Source organism: Pecten maximus, chromosome 12 (genome assembly GCF_902652985.1).
Source record: "Pecten maximus chromosome 12, xPecMax1.1, whole genome shotgun sequence".
NCBI lineage: Eukaryota > Metazoa > Mollusca > Bivalvia > Pectinida > Pectinidae > Pecten > Pecten maximus.
In genome coordinates, this window is record NC_047026.1 from 30,457,938 (window position 1) to 30,477,744 (window position 19,807).

The following is a 19,807-nucleotide window of genomic DNA, read 5'->3' on the forward strand; positions in this document are numbered from 1 at the left end:
TTTTAATTATTAAGGAATTACTTCCCCTGATACCCTCACCAACCTTCCATATATGTATATGGGTCTGTGTTTATTTACCATCTGTTAATTATAAGGAAAGGACTAAGATAGGCTATGCCCGATGTCCAATCCTATTGACTTAACATCATGTCAATAAAATATGTTGAAATTGAAATTGAATCAAAGGGATATAAAAGTCTTCTTACGCTTCTGTCTTGTAAAAGGTTTAACATGTTGATTTACTGTATAGTTATCACTGGGTTTATATGTCATAGTCGCCCGTGTTGGACCTGGTACGCGGGTATTAATTTTGCACATCCGCGTTTTGCCCCGGAAACACTTCTCTACATTTGTCTGTGCATATTTAAATATTAAAATATCTAACATAGCAACACAAATGACGAAGGAAGACAACGTTATGACTCGTGACCTGACCGGGCCTCGATCTACGGCAGCCAATCGCCTAGCCAGAAATACCCGTAGCTTAAACCGCTGCGCTACATCCACGTTCTTAAAAAAGAACGTTCCAATAGCGGAGTGATGGTCGGCCCGAAACCCTGATATGATCACAAGGACATGTCGTCTGTTAGATGATATCTAAACAAATTAGCGCTATACTTTATGACAACGCATGCAAAAAAGATTAAGGAAACACGACATGGCCAGAAAATAATGAATAAATTGTCATGAAAATTGATGAGTGACCTTTTTGGCAACATTTGCTCTGTTTTACTAGCATGAATTCATATGCCAATATTCGTGATATCTAGACTAAAATGCCATACTAATCTCTGTGAATGTTTAATGTCTACAAGATCAATCCTAATATGATTGCGAATTTTACCTTCAGGTAAGAATTCATTTTTGAGGGCATTTTTATTTCACCAAAATATGGAAAGGTGGGGTTTCAAATTGGCCTAAGAAGCAAATACGAATGCTTGTAAGTGATATTGGTATCTTCAATACATTAGAAGCAAGAGATAAAAATGTGAAAGCGAAATTTTCTAAAGGTCAAAAATACAACTTCCTTTCGAAAATGGTGCTATGTAATTTTTAAAAGAAAAACGAGCTTAGGGGAAAAGCTGTTTTGCTTTGGAATTTTGTAAAGTGTACTGAAAGAAAATATTATACTTGATTTCGTTAGAACACAGGGACGACTGACAACTCAACTAACAACCAACTAAAGTGAAATTTCCACTTTCAAAATGGCCACCGTGTTCCCTGATAACCACAAATATTAAATGTTCTTACTGCTGAATTAATTTTCTGACAAGAACGCATCGTGATAGATTTATGTTGGTTTTCGTATTAAACCACTTATCTGGAATCCAGTAGGGCTTCCTCATCCTAGGGTCCGATTGGCCATGTCAGAGTTGGTCTACATCGTAATTCTAATTTATCTGAACCTTATCTTATACCTTGAAGATGACACTTGACAGCAAAATCTACACTACTAGAGGTTTATTTTTAACATCTTGACTTTTGTATGCAAAGGCTTAATTGTTTTCAAATGCGTGTAGTATCCTAAATAGTATAGAATACTGGTTGCGTGGGCACATACACCACATACTGTATAATGTTTATATGCCTCGAGTGGATTTGACATCTTATGATGTCCCTTCAGTGCCGATATATCCAGATCTCGTAGTCACCATCATCGCTGAGTTGCGCACTGATGTAGCCAGCTGCCAGCGATATTTAGCATGTACCACGGGATATTGTCGTAGGTATTTCATGTCTAATTTTGAAAAGTCACAATAATTCGCATTCACATCTTGTTTGACAAATAGTGACTTGGCCCTTTTAGTAAGATCTGGCTCATATTTCACAAGATGGGCTGAGGAGTTGTGAACACTTATGTGTTTTCATTCCGTCAGCCAGTACTCGCCTCGCTCTGAGACAAGCCGTTCCTATTCCAACAAGTGCTCTATAATCTACATTATTCAGAGAGGAGAAACGCAGAGAAAAGGAAAACTCCTGCATTAATAACATATGTGATATCTCCAAAAAATCATTGATGATTTTCTTTCATACGGAGGGTAGCCGAGAAGTCAGCATTTCTCTTTTGTCGGTGTGAATTTCAACATGAGAGATAGATCTTTCCCTATGAGATGATGTGAAGAAATACATGAGGACCAAGGACATCACAGTTTGTGACGAAAGATGAGTTTGTGTTTGCCTGTTTGGCACGCTTGGGCAAAATGGTCAAGTTTTGATTGTAACTGTTCATGCATCGTGTGCATTTGGTTAGGAAAGACTGTCCATAACATAGATATTCTATGGATAATAATGGGTTGTCCATCATCATCAAGACCAACGTTTTGATCTTCAGGTTGCCGCTTTCGTTTTTGATAATTTTGAGAAACTTCGCACACTTGTCAACCTATTGAACATCAGTAAAGGTATTGCCATCTGCTTTTAAAACATCATCAGCCTAGGATTTCAGACTTTTTTCATATATCTTGATGACTAAAAAATTAGTTAAGACTTTCAGCCAGTACCGGAAATCAGCTTACGGTCTTTGCCGATTGTATTTGTTGTTCAAGTGCAGGAAAATCAACCAGGTTTCCCATTTTGTCCATTTGCAGAGCACTGTAGATCGCCTTGTTTTCCTTACAAGAACTGAAATGGAAACAAATTGTTCATGCCGACGTTACTTCATGACTAGGCTAACACGAACATTTTCCTTAGACAAACGTGAAAGCAAGGACACTATTATCACGTCATTCGGCCTATATTGCAACATGGGAATTAATAATTGGAAATTGATCTTTGAAGTGATACAAACAGCAATAAAAGGGATATAAAAGTCTTCTTACGGTTCTGTCTTGTAAAAGGTTTAACATGTTGATTTACTGTATAGTTATCACTGGGTTTATATGTCATATAGTCGCCCGTGTTGGACCTGGTACGCGGGTATTAATTTTGCACATCCGCGTTTTGGAAACACTTCTCTACATTTGTCTGTGCATATTTAGATATTAAAATATCTAACATAGCAACACAAATGACGAAGGAAGACAACGTTATGACTCGTGCCCTGACCGGGCCTCGATCTACGGCAGCCAATCGCCTAGCCAGAAATACCTGTAGCTTAAACCCTGCGCTACATCCACGTTCTTAAAAAAGAACGTTCCAATAGCGGAGTGATGGTCGGCCCGATACCCTGATATGATCATAAGGACACGTCGTCTATTAGATGATATCTAAACAAATCAGCGCTATACTTTATGACAACGCATGCAAAAAAATTAAGGAAACACGACACGGCCAGGAAATAATGAATAAATTGTCATGAAAATTGATGAGTGACCTTTTTGGCAACATTTGCTCTGTTTTATTAGCATGAATTCATATGCTAATATTCGTGATATCTAGACTAAAATGCCATACTAATCTCTGTGAATGTTTAATGTCTACAAGATCAATCCTAATATGATTGCGAATTTTACCTTCAGGTAAGAATTCATTTTTGAGGGCATTTTTATCTCACCGAAATATGGAAAGGTGGGGTTTCAAATTGGCCTAAGAAGCAAATACGAATGCTTGTAAGTGATATTGGTATTTTCAATACATTAGAAGCAAGAGATAAAAATGTGAAAGCGAAATTTTCTAAAGGTCAAAAATACAACTTCCTTTCGAAAATGATGCTATGTAATTTTTAAAAGAAAAACGAGCTTAGGGGAAAAGCTGTTTTGCTTTGGAATTTTGTAAAGTGTACTGAAAGAAAATATTATACTTGATTTCGTTAGAACACAGGGACGACTGACAACTCAACTAACAACCAACTAAATAGAGGATATCTAACAGTGTCTTCAGTAATACCAAATATATTTCACGAGTGGGGCTAATATTTTGATATTTTTCACGAGTGCGCAGCAATAGACAATCTATTGTGCTGGGGAAGTCTTATGTTTCTCTCCTAAAGACAATTTCGGGACCCGCACCAACACACCTATCTCTCATTGTGAGAACGGTACTGTATTGGGAGATTAAAGTCTCCGTCAGATGCGAATTTGTATATAGGATAGAAGCGCTCATAGAAGCAAAAGAATAATGATATTAGGGTAAATTTGATATATTTATTTGTTGATTGGATTAGTCACTATCGTGTAATATAATGTAATATATCGTAATTAACGTCCCAATTATAATTAACAGCGATGGTCATATAAGAATGTGGCCTACACATGTTGGCTATATCCACTACAGTTCAACAAGTCAATGACATACATCCTGTACATCAGACCCAAAAATGGCAACACAGCAATGTATTGGTGAATGGTCTCTAAGTGCAATAAAATCTTTAGTCCGACCCCTAGGGGAAATTAACATTGCTGGAAACACCACTTTTGAACCTTTTTTTTCAAAGAAAATGTCACAAACGAAATCATAAACCTTTCTTGCCGTGATGGACTATGATAATAATTAGATTATATAAGAATAAAAACATTACCTTGTCATAAAAATAAAAATAATACAGCACATTATTGTAGTTTGTCTTCCTATCTCATAAAAGTGAGTTATCTCCCCTATATGTTTGATAGTTTTACTGGTGACAGCCCTGCATGGCTCCGGCTACAACTGATATGTATTAGCGCTCGAAGGGGGATTACTCTTTCAAGCTGTACTCAAATATATTGTTCGTTTCTTTGCTTCGTGAACAGGGAAGGTCATTTTGAGGCGGGGTCTCCCAGGAAGCTCATCGCATGGCACCCAGAGCAATTAGGGTAGTGTATCCTGCCCAAGGACACAACCACCAAAGCACAGAGCGGTCCGTTTCTCAGCTTCCCAAGAAACACAAACCGACACCAGGATGTAGCTTACTCAAATGTAGGTCCGACATTTATGAGCGTTTCAAATCCCATTCAATCCCCGGGAACATTATCAACTAGGTGATACTTTTTATATGTACAACTTATGATAATTACGGATGGCCACTGTGTCGTTAATAAGAAAACTAATTCGTAACAAATGGATAATTTGGATGTTAGGAGTAAGTTAGCCAAAAAGACTAAAATGGATTTGAAAGAGTAACAGTTGTTTGGAATAAATAATAATTTATATTGCTGTTCGAATACTAGTATATACATGATTACATTTGTATATACATTGCATGTATAAATATGTACGAGAGAGTTGCATGTCAGTGGAAATGTCTAACCTCAGTATTGTGCCCAGACTGGGCGGTTCCTGCTGGTACTGCAGCATTGAATTCATATCAACAATGTCGTCCAGTACCTATACAAAGAAAGTTTTTTTATTACAATTAAAAATGACTGCTTGTCTAAATGGTTATTGGTAAGCATAGCAATGCTTGTCGTGAAGTAAATATTATTGACAAATAGTTTATATCGTAGTAAATCTGTTAACAATTTTTTATTTCAAATAGTAATTTGATCTTCTGAAGGAGTTACAGATTTTGAATCGATAGAGATCTCTTTAGACTTATATAAGTCAAGATTTTATTACACCCTTTGTTGTTAACATACAATTATTGGTAACAATTATCCATTATGTCCATGATATTGACTAAAATCATGGAAGTTTTAGAGTAATGTCTCACCGATTCTATATCCGTGAGTTGCGGATCCTTCAGGGGTTCACACATAAATTTCTCTACCAATGCCCCGACAGAGAACAACAATGTGGTCAGCAACATCAACAGCCAGGAAAACAGGAAGATGAAGATGATAGATCTGATGATATGTATCAAACAATATTAATAAGAGTATTCATGTCCACTTGTGTTCAATTTTTAATATCAATCACTATATGATACAAGCTCTGATGACATAGACAAACAGACAGAAATAAACATATACAAAAAGACTTGCTTATTCAGTTTTACATTCACTATCAAACAAATTAAACATAACCAATGCTAGTTTTATTAAAACAATATGTTGTAATAAATTATTCCATAAGCGGTGAGTTCTTTGTTTTAACACATAAATATTATACAGACTACTGTGTTTCTCCCAGGAAGAATGGAAAGTAACAAAATCAATTCGTATAATGCTATACATACGCAATGATCATCCTTCCGCCAGAGTTGGACATACAGCCTTTAGAATCCTCAGAGGAAGAACCGCAGCTGCCGCAAACACCAAAACCCAACCCAAAAAACTGTAGTCCAACAATCAGTGAAATAATTCCCCCGATCGATACTCCAGCAATCCATCTGTGACAGATTCAGAGTCTATAACTATTGTATGAAAATTCGTAATGTACATGTTATGGTAGACATCATGGCCGGATCCCTAACAGTGACGTCACTCTCATCGTTGATAGAAATGCCGTGATCAACTCGTATCCTAATTTGACCTCATTTCATTTATCATAATGTTAACACCGTGGTATACAGAAATATATAATATGATATGATAACAATCAGATCAAGTCGTACCCTGATTTGACCTCATTTCATTTTTTATGAACTCAACACCGTTACAAACACAGGTAACGGGGTTTTATAATGTAATATAATATAATATCAACTCGTTCGCGGATATACATTTTTACCCCATGATAATCAGATTTACTGATTTTCGGTAGGTATATTGTTGTGTATATATCTCGCTTTGTTTCGATGCCTCTTCGGTTCCTAATGGGAGCTTACTGACTTGTTAGCGTAAATTGTGTGTGTTGTATCAATATTAAAACACTGGTTAAAAATAACGAGTTAAGCAGGTGGGCGTAACGTTAGATAAACATTATTATATCCAATATTTTACCTGTATTTGTCATAAGGTTTAATGGTATCCACTGTATCGCTGACAGTATCTTTGATGCTATCTAAGTTCGACTGCTTGGCCTGAATAACAACAAAACAGAAAGTGTTAAGTCGACCAAGACAGGTGCACCAACCGACAAAAGATAAAAACAATAAAGAACAAGTACATATTGTTAAGATTTTAACTCATTACACAGTTTCTATTTAAATGTGTACTTGTTTTGTATGGCTAGAGATAGAACTTCACAACAGATACAGGTGTATCTAATGACAATATAACATCGCTACATACATATCACCTGTCGTAATTCTTCAAACAGTACAGTGAAAATGATATTTCAATACACAAAGAATACGGCATTTCCAGAAATGCCTCTTCCTCGATGATCCAGGGATTCCGATCACATACGCTCTATTCACCCCTGGAATGTGTCATGGCAAAATCGAAATCTCCCATAGAGTAATTGGATTTGTCTAGAAGCAGTGAAAGTAACCCCTGGAGTATCGAGGATGGAAAATGTTTAAGTATTTCTAACAGCGCGCGTCCGAGAGAATATAAGTCCGTTGTCTATCCGGCAGAATGAAATTACCTTTGAGGTTCCCCTAGATATGATATTCTGCCGACAAATAAAATTTCATTTTATGTAACTACATGGTGAGAAAATTTTACAAATCTAGAAGTGCAAGTATTATAAATTCGCACGAACTACGTGACATCATTGGTAAAAACTAGAAGTGCATACACATATAACTGAGTTTTTGAAATCCCATTTAGCATAAAATTTGCTAATTAACCCCCCGTGTTCACTCACGTCATCTATTGTAGTTTTTATTCCATCTACGACACTATCGACTTGGCCTGACAACTGTGAAACCTGTGTCTTAGCAGCGTTAAGCTGTGCTGGAAAACCAAACGTATACTATTACAGCATCAAACATTTTCTTGACAAAATATATATTTATTATGCAAATAACATCACAATACAAAACAAAAGTATTATTGTCATTAAATTAAATACATTTTTACAACTTTTAAAATAGTGTTTCAAATACATGTATTTGATATTGTCATTATCCATTAAAACAAAAACCTATTAAAGATGCTACAGCGCCGACAAAGAGTAATTATGACCGATTTAAAACAACAATAGGATGTCATATATCTTTATACTATACCCAAGGTTTAAAACACTATGCTTTTACCACTCACCAAATGTTTCAGTTTCTAATTATATATTTTTTTATTTAAACACGGGAAAATAATTACGTCCAGAAGAAATTATATCGTTCTCTCTTCCAAGCTGTCGCGTTGACATTTCGTGTGATTCTTAGAGTAGGCGATCCAATTTGTGCGTATGTATATATGTTTAGGTGCATAAATTACACATGGCTGCGATAATACATACAAGATGTTTGGAAAGAGAACAGTGAAGAATTCGTAATGAATTAGTGTAGTATTATAACAATCTTTTTGAGCATGGTACCTGTACTTATACAGACCAAACCGTTAAAATATAAGTATGTGTATAAGATAAATACAACTGATGTGTCAATGTTTAAAAAAAATACAATTATAACAAGTACTAATTGTAATGGTAAACCATTACAGATGTCCCCCAAACGCCCCTGCAGTCGTACAATTATGTTCGGCATCCCTCAATATCCCTATATACCAAATTTAATTGAAATTGAACAACATCTAAATTTCGACCAATCAGAACCCTCCGTATGGTTGCTATGGCAAGGAAACCCATTCAGTTGATTTTGGAGTCCCCTAATACCCCTACATACCAAATTTCATCAAAATCGGACAATATCTTAATTTAGACCAATCAGAGGTCAGGTAATGGCGACCATTTTGTTAAAAAGTGAAAGTGAGGTTACAAGAGTGACCGGTGTCCCATGATGTACCTACGTACATGTACCAAATTTCATCAAAATCAGACAATATGTAAATTTAGACCAATCAGAGGCCAGGAAATGGCGGCCAGTTTGTTAAAATGTGGAAGTGAGGTTACGGGAGTGACTGGTGTCCCATTATGTACCTACATACCAAATTTCATTAAAATCGGACAATATCTAAATTTGGACCAATCAGAAGCCTCAATTTCGTTTCCATGGCAACGGACGTTTCGTAAGTGGTACCTTTGTGTTCGCCTTCCCTCAATACAAAACTTTTCGGAAATGTTACCACGTTATTCGGCATTCCTAAAAACCCATATACACCAATTTTCACTGAAATCGGAGACCGAAATCTAAAAACAGGAAGTGGGCTCTGGTGGCCATCTTGGATGTCCGATCGCGAAAAAAAAAGCACCTGGTTGCACACCCCCATACACTAACGTGTATGTCTGTGAAGTTTGATGATGATCCGCCCAGTAGTTTCTGAGAAAAGTGTCGGAAACCTCCGCGGCGGAAGAAAGTGGAAGAAATAAGAATAATTAAATAAGTATTTATACAATGTATAATAATCCGAATTTTTATGTTAATAACGTAGCGACTAAACAACAACTGTTCTGAATACGTATTGAAAAAACTAGATGATCAGACCACACGGGAACATTGTACGGTGCTTACTTGCCGAAATATACGCAATTTAATTCCAATCCAAACCGCCTCACAGCTTCAGGTCGCCATCTGTGTTCAAATCAAAGCATCTGTGCGTTTGAAAAACTAAGTACTGCAAAGCTTCTAAATGATATTGTAATCATAACTTTTATGATTATAAAAGAAGCGAAAAGTAAATTTTATATCATTTTAATTTTGATTGCTTAAGATTTAGGTAAGCAAATTGGAACAATTATTTACAAAGGGAATTTAATTTTCTACTCAAAACTGATAACTTTTCTTTTATTTAGATAATCTTTATTTCTTTCATTTCATTTCATTTTAAAAGGAAAATTAGATTCCCCAATATATTCGTGGGAAATGAATTTGATGACGTAACCGGAAGCGCATGCTTTCAGAACGTGACCCGGAAGATATGTTCACCTGTAAACGACAGAAACTTGACGATAATAAAAAAATCGAATATGACTTGATTTTTTCCGTATTTGTTGAGACACCAGTGTGCTAGAATACAACGAAAGGTAACACTTATTTACTCCATAGCTATCGTATCAAATAAAACGAACAGTCATTGCGAAATAGCAGTGTCCGCTTGCTGAGCTAGACCTACTTTCGTTTTACAGTTTACGCACATGGTCATTTAAATACTTCATCTTCAAAACCATTGTCTATATAAATGCTTATCCGCGACATTGTTCTATGTAAGAATATTTGTAGTTCTGTACAGTACAGTGTAATTACTTTTTTTTAATTGACTGGTCTGGTTTGGAATATTTATATAATTAAGTACCCCGATCACAGGGCCACGTAACTACATTCACGTTTTGAACACTTGTCTGTTTACCATACGACTCATAACCTGGATGCCGCAGGTTATGAGTTGTTATAGGCTAAAGAGACATATCAAGTGTGTCTCAGGCTAATCATGATTCATAGGGTGAACAGAGATATGTATCAAAATGATTCAAGTGCTTACAAAACGCTAATATTGTGACGAGGCCCTGTGCCCGACTGACATTGCTTTAGGCACTGAGCACAGGGGTTGGTGTTGATAACACAGCTCTATTGGGAACAGTTTTGTATTACAAGATTAATTAAATTTATTTATGGAACTGTGGATCTGATGCCAACTTTAAGGTTAACTCACTAAAGCGAACCTAAATTGCTGAAGACACCCAGCAAAAGAAAAGACAAGACACATTATAGTTTATTATCGAACCTCTGTATCTAACCGTCTTTTCTAATACCCCCATCACACTAGGTCACGTTCCCACTACGTCCAACCACGTCCTGGAAAAAATTGAAGAACGCAATGCGAACGCAGAAAGAACTTGTACAACGTAGTAAAGACTCAATAGAGACCGATAAGGACGTGTTATGGTCTTCATGGACCTGGAGGACGTGAACAAACTTTGAGCATGTTAAAAAAAAGCGTAGCGAGGACGTGGTCCAATCGGGACGTAGTAAGAACGTAACAGGGACGCAGTACCAGCGGTATTGACGTGGTAATGACGTAACCAAAACCCAATGAGAACTTCATTGACGCAGTGGAAGCGTAGCGCTGATGGAAAGGATTGTATTACGTTCTCATTGCGTTGTCAGTGCGTTCTTGCTACGTCAATGTAGTTCTTATTGCGACCTCTCTACGCTTGTACAATGACCAAGGTACGCCAATACCACGTTGTTGATGACCACGTTAGGTTTCCAGTACGTTCTTACGGTGCTCATTAAGTTTACGACACGTCTGTCACAGGTTACCACCACGTCAAAACCACGTCCAGAGGATCGGCTGTATAAATACTCATTTCAAGTTTAATTCATTATCACTTTCGTTCAAACTACAAAAGAAGATGGTTTCAAGTTATCAAGAACTTCTTATGCATCTTGCTCTGATTCAAGGACAACAGGTTTTTATTGATGCACAGGCCGCACTTTTGATGCTGCGAAGAAGGCGAAGAAGGAATAAAAGACAACCTAGGCTTTTTTGGGTTCGTCCTTGGCTTTCTGTTGAAAGAAGACTACAATTTGGCCATTATGATCGACTAATGAATATTGCAGGGGAATGGAAAAAAGAAACAAGTCAAGTTGTATTTATAGGGAACGGGCAAACGCAGAGAGAACGTAGTAATTACGTAATGCACGCGTAGAAAGATCTTTTTGGACGTAGTAAGAGCGTATTAAGAACACACAGAGCGTGGTGCACGCGCGAACATGCGCGAGATAAGGTCTTAGTGGAAACGTGTAGGACGTAGTAAGAACCCAGCAAGGACGTAATGAGGGCGTAATATGAACGTGACAACTGCAAAATTCTCCATTTTTGCCACGACCCCGCTGCGTTTCTCGAAATTTTAAGGACGCAGTGCGGTCTTCGTGGTCTTTGTCTTAGTGTGATGGGGGCATAACCAAAGGTTGATTATTTTGTATTCAACCTTGGCAGATTTAGCCTTGCATTTAATTCCCCTCATCCGCCACATAATAGTGTAGCTTTTTACTATAAAAAACTTTGAAACTTATGATTGTTTCAGCACTGGCCACCTAGTCTTTTCCTTTGTTGACATTTACATTAAGAATATAGTCAATTTAATCTTCCCCAATTGATATAAATACAGAAAATTTCCCCCGAATAATTTCAGCAAAAAATCTGACATATTGCACAAATCACCTCAGTACTATGTGCTGTCATTACTATTTACACTTCCAGGGACTTGCCATGAATTTGAACCCATGGTCTACCCATATGTAATACACAATTTCATTAGATACTCTTAAAAAAGACACGCACTAATTGGAAAGCTTGTTTGTTTCTACGAACAGGTAAATGGAAAAGAGGGTACACAGTTAATTGGTGGGTAGGTTGTTTTTTTTTAAACAATCTGGCAAAAACAATTCAGCACAGGGAAATTTGAAAAAGTGAAACAATTCAACACAGGAAAATCTGAAATAGAACAATGTAACAGTTCATTGAACTGTTAACAGATATAACCAATGGATGGAAAACCTGGAGATATCTATATTTTAAGTGTAAGTGAATTACAAAATGTACATTGTAAATTTGTATTACTGACAGTTAAAAAAGGAATCAACTACACAAAGGTAACAAATATTTGCAACTTAGGAAAAAACTGATTTGGGGGAAATCTTTTTAAGGTTATGATGGGTTAGAAGAAACAAAGCTTTTATTCTATTAGGCCTATCAAGGCTAAGTCATGAAAATATGGTTTTAGAAATAAAACTTTGGTTATTGAAGATGAGATGTTACATACTGGACACAACAGGGAATGACAACAGTAAAAGCAGAAGAAAACATATGAATGTATGGAATCTTTTTCTCTGTACATTTAACACATTATGAAGATGTAAAATTAAGCTCATTTTACACAAATCACCAGATTGAATTGTCTACATTTTTGAATTTAGTTCATCTCTATTTCCACACTATTCTCTGTAGAATTTTTTTTTCTTTGTTATAAATCCTCACTTCAACTATTAAAGTCAAATATATATATATATACATTGTATGTAAAAGGATATGATTCTTGACAACTTGACTACAAAGCAGGAATTAAGCTTTCAACAGCCAATGCACTCCACATCATATCGTGTGTTGACATTTTTCTGTGACAATTATAATTAATACACATATTTGTTAGAATACTGTGTTATATCTCTTGGATCAACTCAAACATAAGCATTTCCTTCAATTCTGAAATCTGTAATGAAAATAATTACAGAAAATATATATTTTTGCTTTAATAATACGAAAACAATTTTGTTAAACATTGTATTAACATTGGTGGATCCATCCAAAAACACGGCAATACTTTTTTATCAGATTTTATTATTAGATCTGGCAATCTCACCTTCTAACACGTCAAAGACCCTTTATGAGAATGAGTAGCCAGAGTTTCCTCTGGCCCAAACACCGGAAGTTAGACACATACAAGCTCTCTTGACTTTGGTTTAGGAACACATTCTCAAAAGACAATCATCACATATTAAATTCAGGGCTGGATTTCCACTAACTTGAAGAGTTGTGTCCCTTTATTTTCTTTCCTATGTATATCTTAAAATACAGTTCTAGCTATTCTAGCAGTTTATCGTTCATCTTTTCCCAATTGTTCTGCACTTCATAATTAATATACATCTGATGATACATATGTATCTGGAAGTGTTCGAAAAATGAAGTTCGTTATTTTGTTTAGTCTCATTGACTTCATTTCTCAAATTCATCAAGTTCAAGAAATCTTAAAGTTACAGAAGATTCGAAACTTTACAAAGTCATTTCTGTTTCCATGATTTAATTATGGTTGTTTTACTTTCCATTGTGGGGATAGGGGACTTATTCATATCAATCAGATATAACTTTTATATAGTAAGGTTTCCACTTTCTTATTTGTATATTTCTGATTTTTTTTCATATCTCTTTAGTTAAAGTCCCTCAAAAGGTTCTTTATATTTCTTTCTGTTACATATTTTTCTTCTCATTTCTATATGTTCCCAGTTTCCTTTGGGTAAAATATGGTCATATTTAGGTGAATTTTGATAATTGGTTGTTTTGTAGAATTTCTTTTTGCTTTGCAATACGTCAATATTTTGCATGGCTATAATAAATATAGACATGCTCTGCCACTTCCTTTTATGTTGAATGTTTGAGTTTCTTTAAAACTTCCCATACTGATGGTGTTGGACATCTTGAATTTGCTGATTTGTCAGATCAGCACATACATGTACTTAATTGAAATTGCATTATATTTGTCACATCAATAATTATGTCCTTTTGCTTTTTCATTCTTAAGGTTACACAACAGTTTTCTCCTAGGGGGTATACATCTAAGTGTGACAGTTTATGATAGAAGACATAATTACTCTGTGGTGGAAGGGGGGGGGATTAAAGCAAATAGTCTAAGAGAATATCCCTGTTAATTTGTTCTTCTGTATGGCCAACCTGATGATCACAATGTTTTCAAACTTGTTCTGGAGCATTACTTAGCTGGACTAAATGTTTTTAAGAGACTTGAGTTTCTCTCGTAGCACTCTGCATGCTCCCAAGGGGGAGAAATGGGACCAAAGGGGGGCTTCTTCCATTCAAATGAACAGTACACACTTTGTAGTTATGGTCCCAAATTACGAGATGTAGTGCCCTAAAATGAAATGGTCTCTGTCTGTCCGTCTATTTTCAACTCAATCACATGCCGGAAAGTCTACCAAGTTTTTTTTTGAATGAATTACCTTTACCTTCATTATAGGGCACAGGGGCCAAACATGCAAACATTTGAAAATCTTCTACTCAATAACTCAGAGGCCAAGTGACCTGATATTGGGCCTGTAGTATGCTGTGGTAAAGTGATACAAAGTTTGTTAAAATGAATGACCTTGACATACATTCACAGTCACAGGAGTCAAACATGCTAAAATATTGAAACAATTTTTTTCTCAATCGCCAAGAGGTCCAGAGAAGCAGGTCATTGATACAGGTCCATAGGGCATCTTGTTTGGTTGCTGCACAATACCTTAATTACTCTTTCAGGCCTGCAGGTCAATGGTACTATTTCTATAAATTGAAAATCAGTTGAAGTACATTATATTATGAATTCAGCTGAGCTGATTATGCTATTTGAAGTTATCAAGTTCTACCTTGTGCCTGCTTTCAAGGATAACTTATAAGGCCCCGATGGTCAAGATCACTGCTACTGAAGAAAGTATTTGCTTAGTAAAATACTACATGTAGCTTCAGGCTTGAAAGTCAAAGGTCAAAGATAATGTTACTATAAATAGAGAAAAACGAAAACAAAAAAAATCATGCACATGTGTGTCATCACTTTTTTGTTGGATTCTATGCACTCAGACTTTGTCCAGTGCTTTATCGCAGAAAGACTTTATTTTCCCCGAATAAAAAACTATCTTACACAGATTGTGTTATTCTTCAATGAACACAGGTGATAGATACGGTAGTGTTTTTTTTTTTTTTTTTTAAATATATAAATACTTATTACCAGTTAGCTTGTAATAATAATAAGAAGAAGAAGAAGAAACGGAGCAAAAACAATATGTCCCCCACTTCGTTTGGGGGACATAATTATCTACATTCTAAAATTCGATATTCTTGGATTATCTCGTTAAACTTTTTCTATGTCATACTCGAGTAATTCAATTTAGCAACAAGGATGACGGCAAAAATAAAATGTAAATTGGAATAAAAAACTGAGGAAAATAATGAAAAAAGAGGAAGAAAAATAGATACCACGAAAATCCACAAACAAAATATGCACACATGAACAACACACAAACAAAAATGCACACAAACAAAAACACACAAACAAAAATGCACATAAAAACAACACATCAACAAAAAAGCATACGTAAACAACATAAAGACAATACATGCACATATAGAGAACAAACAGACACAAAATCCACACACAAACAACACAGAGACATAAAAGGCACACATAAACCACACAAAGACAATATGCACATAAAGACAACAGACAAACAAAAAATGCACAAATAAACAACACACAAACAAAAAAACCCACACATAAACAACGCACGCACACACACACACACACACACACACACACACACACACACAATTGTTAATAAAGGGAAAACAAGACCAATCGGGACTCGATCTCGGAACACTTGTGTACCTGTATTCACCGACATAACCACTAAGCCCTCACGACAGATTCGTGAATATAAAAACCCTAACGCATTATTTTAAACTGTTGCATATTACAAGATATTCCCATGCATGTATATCGACTTGTCTATCAATCAAAGGTCAACACGACAGATTACTCTGATGGGTTTATAAGTTTAGGTCTTAAATCTATCTTTATTACGACACTGGTGTCGTATTCGTTTATTCTTGTGTTGGTGTTAATTAAATTGATATATTTTTGTGACAAGCAGTATATTGGCTGTCGGCACTTTGGTATCTTAATGAAAGTCAAATATACATCAAATATGACTTATGTAAATATGGTACGGAGTTATGACGAGTATGTGATGTCAAGGGATGGTACAAAAACATGCACATTACAATGTATTAATGCCTATCAATACAAGAGTTAGATAAAGTAGAGCGAAAATGAATCAAACTGCACCATACAGCTGTCCTTCTAGGACTCGTAATTAAAGCTTAGGTCCCTATGTGATCAAAGGAGGCGACCGAATTAGGTTAAGTCAAAAGAAATGTGGGGAAAAAATGGATAAAAAGGAAAATAAATCAATATTTACCTGTTATGCTTCCGGTAGCGGAACCGACTGCGCTTTTCAGACTACTTGTAACCTACAATAATATGCAGGTATATTTATACACCTTGACACCTCATTATATTTTCAGTAAGAGTATATATTTTTGATTTTCCAAATTAACGTGACGCGTAGCCATACTATGGCAAGCCAAGTTGTCATTTATTCGCGGAGCGTTGTTGATCCAGTAGTTTACCAAATTATATAAGATATCTCATAAAAGATATAAGATATCTTATATCTTTTATAAGATATCTTATAAACCTTTCTTTATAATATATCTCTTTAAAATATATATAAGATATGTAATATATTATATAAGATATCTTATAAAGAACGAGACTCTCGTGAGACCTTTGAAACCTAAAAAATCGAGAATCCCTCTGTAAGGTAACTTCCGCTTTGTTAGAAGGCACGCCCAACATACATGTACACAATCAACCCTCTGTCGCGTCCACGATCGGCTAGGCACGGAGCAGATGTCGTGTTCGAGCAAACATGAATATATGGCAATTATAAATCTGTTTCAAATCATTATGTGTAGTTTCATTTTCATCTTGACTCCTTTATCGATTGGAGGAGAGTTCATTATCTCAAATTCAAATCTCGTTCTTTATACGATATCTTATAATCGAATTATATAAGATATCTTATAAAGATATATAAAATATCTTTAAAATTTTATAGGTTATCTTATATGCTTTAAAAGATATCTTATTTAATTTTCTTTATAAGATATATTATATATTTTATGGGATATATTATATGAGATATCTCATCAACTTTAAATAAGATATTTTATATACATATAAAAGATATAATATATCTTATACTACATTTATAGTCTGTTTCATTAGTATGAAATCTACAGATACAGTCACTTTAATGGGTATTCAATCTATAGTTATAGTTTTAATGCGTATAGTTATAGTCGCTTTGAAGATTATTGAAAGTTATAATCGCTTTAATGGATATGGAATCTATAGTAATAGATCTTTTAAGTAATTAAATTAAGGATCCACGCGTAAACGAAATTATAACACATACAAAATCATCCAACTCTACGGTATACCGAAAAACTGATACAAAACTAATCGGTACAGAATATACTATCACAACCTTATATTTTAACCTACCAAAACATCAAAAGATTTGTCATGTGAAAACACTTAAGATACGTGCTCATCACATCATATCTAATAACGTAATAATATATTGAGTTTCTAATGTAAAAGCATGCTGTAGGCCCAATCAGTCAACACCTGGACAGAGAAGAATTGGTTTCGTTATTCATTTCCATGAAATCCGGTTTTTGGGGGGTTTTATTATTTATTTTTTTAATTTAACTTCTCTATTTGAAATAGCGACACATCAAACTAATTGCAAATAAAACTATTTAAAGTGCTATATCTATATGCTACAATTTTGCAGGATCATAGCGTTACGCTATAATGTGAAAACTCACGTCAGTAAGAATGCCAGTGTCAATGGTTGGAAGGTTTACCTGCAACATAAAGAAACATGCTTGGTTATATGAAAACAGTTACTTTTATCCACATAGAAATGGTACCAACGTGGGGAGAACGAATACAAAAAAAGCAAATGATTTATTCGTCACATATATTGTTAGTCATTTGACTCAAACAACAAAATACCCATTGTGAAAGGAAATGAGTGCAATTTTAAATTGCATATTGTAAATTTAAACTTTTTTGTTTTACAACAATTATGAATCAACCAACTTTGAATAGCGAGATAGTGGTTTAAATCAACCTACTTTGAATAGCGGGATAGTGGTTTAAATAACAGTGATCTGATTCAAATTAATCGAGTTGTTCCGGTTATAGGTTAATGACTTTGATATATATATATATGTGTGTGGGGTTTGTGTACAATTAAAAGTACAAGATTTTTTATGAAATCACAATCCTTGAAAAATTCGAAAGTTTCGAGAGAATAAATCCCGGTAACGAAACTTGACAAGGGAGATAATTTAAAAGTTAATACCGTGATATTTCTATAATTCATGAAACGATTATGTACCTTGTGCTTTAATGATTTTCTGAAAATGTATTTCAATTAAATGTTGAATTTTACATATGCCCTTTTTAAAATAGAATAAAGCATAACATTGAATAGAATATACTTACTGAGGGTGGTGCCAATCCGGACCCACCAGGCAATACTTTCAGCGCAGTTATAGCACTAGTAAAACCCGGTTTGTTGAGTTCTGCCTGTATGCCGTCTATATTGTGTTTTACAGATTCGGCACCTTAAAAGGTCAAACATATTCAGCACTATATGCAGACGTGGGGCAAATAAGTAATTATAACAGTGTTGACATGAAAAATGTCAAATTTTCGAGGCAATAACCCCTTTATCAAGACACAGATAATACAAATGTAACCCTGGTAAATACTAGCCGCAATATACCGCTCGGCTAAAGAGAGATCTTTAGCTCGATCGGTTGAGCGTAAGATTAGTAAGACATATGTCCCGGGTTCGATCCCTAGCGGAGGCAGTGATTTCATTTTAATTAATCCTGCACTAAGATACACAAATGTAATCAAATAAACAGTACGAGAAAATACAATAAAATACAGTAAGACTAGTATTTTTGGCAGTAGTTGAAATAACAACCATGAACCCTTCGGCTGACGTGGGCCAAAGGCGGTGGCTAGCGTGACATGTACAAAGTCATGCTCTATGATGGAACGCTAGGTGATCACCAACGGCCAAGACATTTGAAAATATTCCGCGCGTGCAAATGCCGAAGTGTTAATAGACGTTTCGTCCCAAAATGATTTAATATGGATGCAGCGTGTAGACGATATTACATAACTACTTGATACATGATCATCCATGAAATGATAATGGATATAATAGACATGTTGTGTATAAAGTCTGGAGAACTCACAAATTATCCAACAAAGAGTCAAATTGGCCAACGTCACTGACAGCAAAGTTATATGAAAAAAATATGTGGCCTGAACAAGCCAAACTTTACGAGTGCCGATATTTTTTTTCAAATAAAAGGCACTAAAGATTATCATGAAAGCTTTTAAAACAGTTAATTTCTAATTATAAATTAAGATTGTGAAATTAATTGCACAGAAGGCAGGTGATTGGGAATATATACCTACCAAACTCACTGGCCTCTACAAACTTTAACTAAAATTAAAAGAGTAATAAAATTAATTTAATAATAAAAAAAAAATCACTCTCACTTTTGATATAGAACAATCG

At 35.2% G+C, this 19,807-nt stretch overlaps 1 protein-coding gene across 1 annotated transcript in view; it reads right to left on the minus strand.

The window, feature by feature from the left end:
- LOC117338981 (prominin-1-A-like) overlaps positions 1-19,807 on the minus strand; it is a 57,294-nt gene that overhangs the window by 13,806 nt on the left and 23,681 nt on the right. The window contains exons 7-16 of the mRNA XM_033900346.1: positions 18,712-18,833; positions 18,027-18,065; positions 16,547-16,598; positions 7,549-7,637; positions 6,738-6,817; positions 6,032-6,184; positions 5,567-5,699; positions 5,165-5,241; positions 2,517-2,622; positions 2,319-2,383 (exon numbers count right to left, since the gene is read on the minus strand). Coding sequence (XP_033756237.1) covers positions 2,319-2,383; positions 2,517-2,622; positions 5,165-5,241; positions 5,567-5,699; positions 6,032-6,184; positions 6,738-6,817; positions 7,549-7,637; positions 16,547-16,598; positions 18,027-18,065; positions 18,712-18,833 — 916 coding nt within the window. The remainder of the gene's footprint in view (positions 1-2,318; positions 2,384-2,516; positions 2,623-5,164; positions 5,242-5,566; positions 5,700-6,031; positions 6,185-6,737; positions 6,818-7,548; positions 7,638-16,546; positions 16,599-18,026; positions 18,066-18,711; positions 18,834-19,807) is intronic.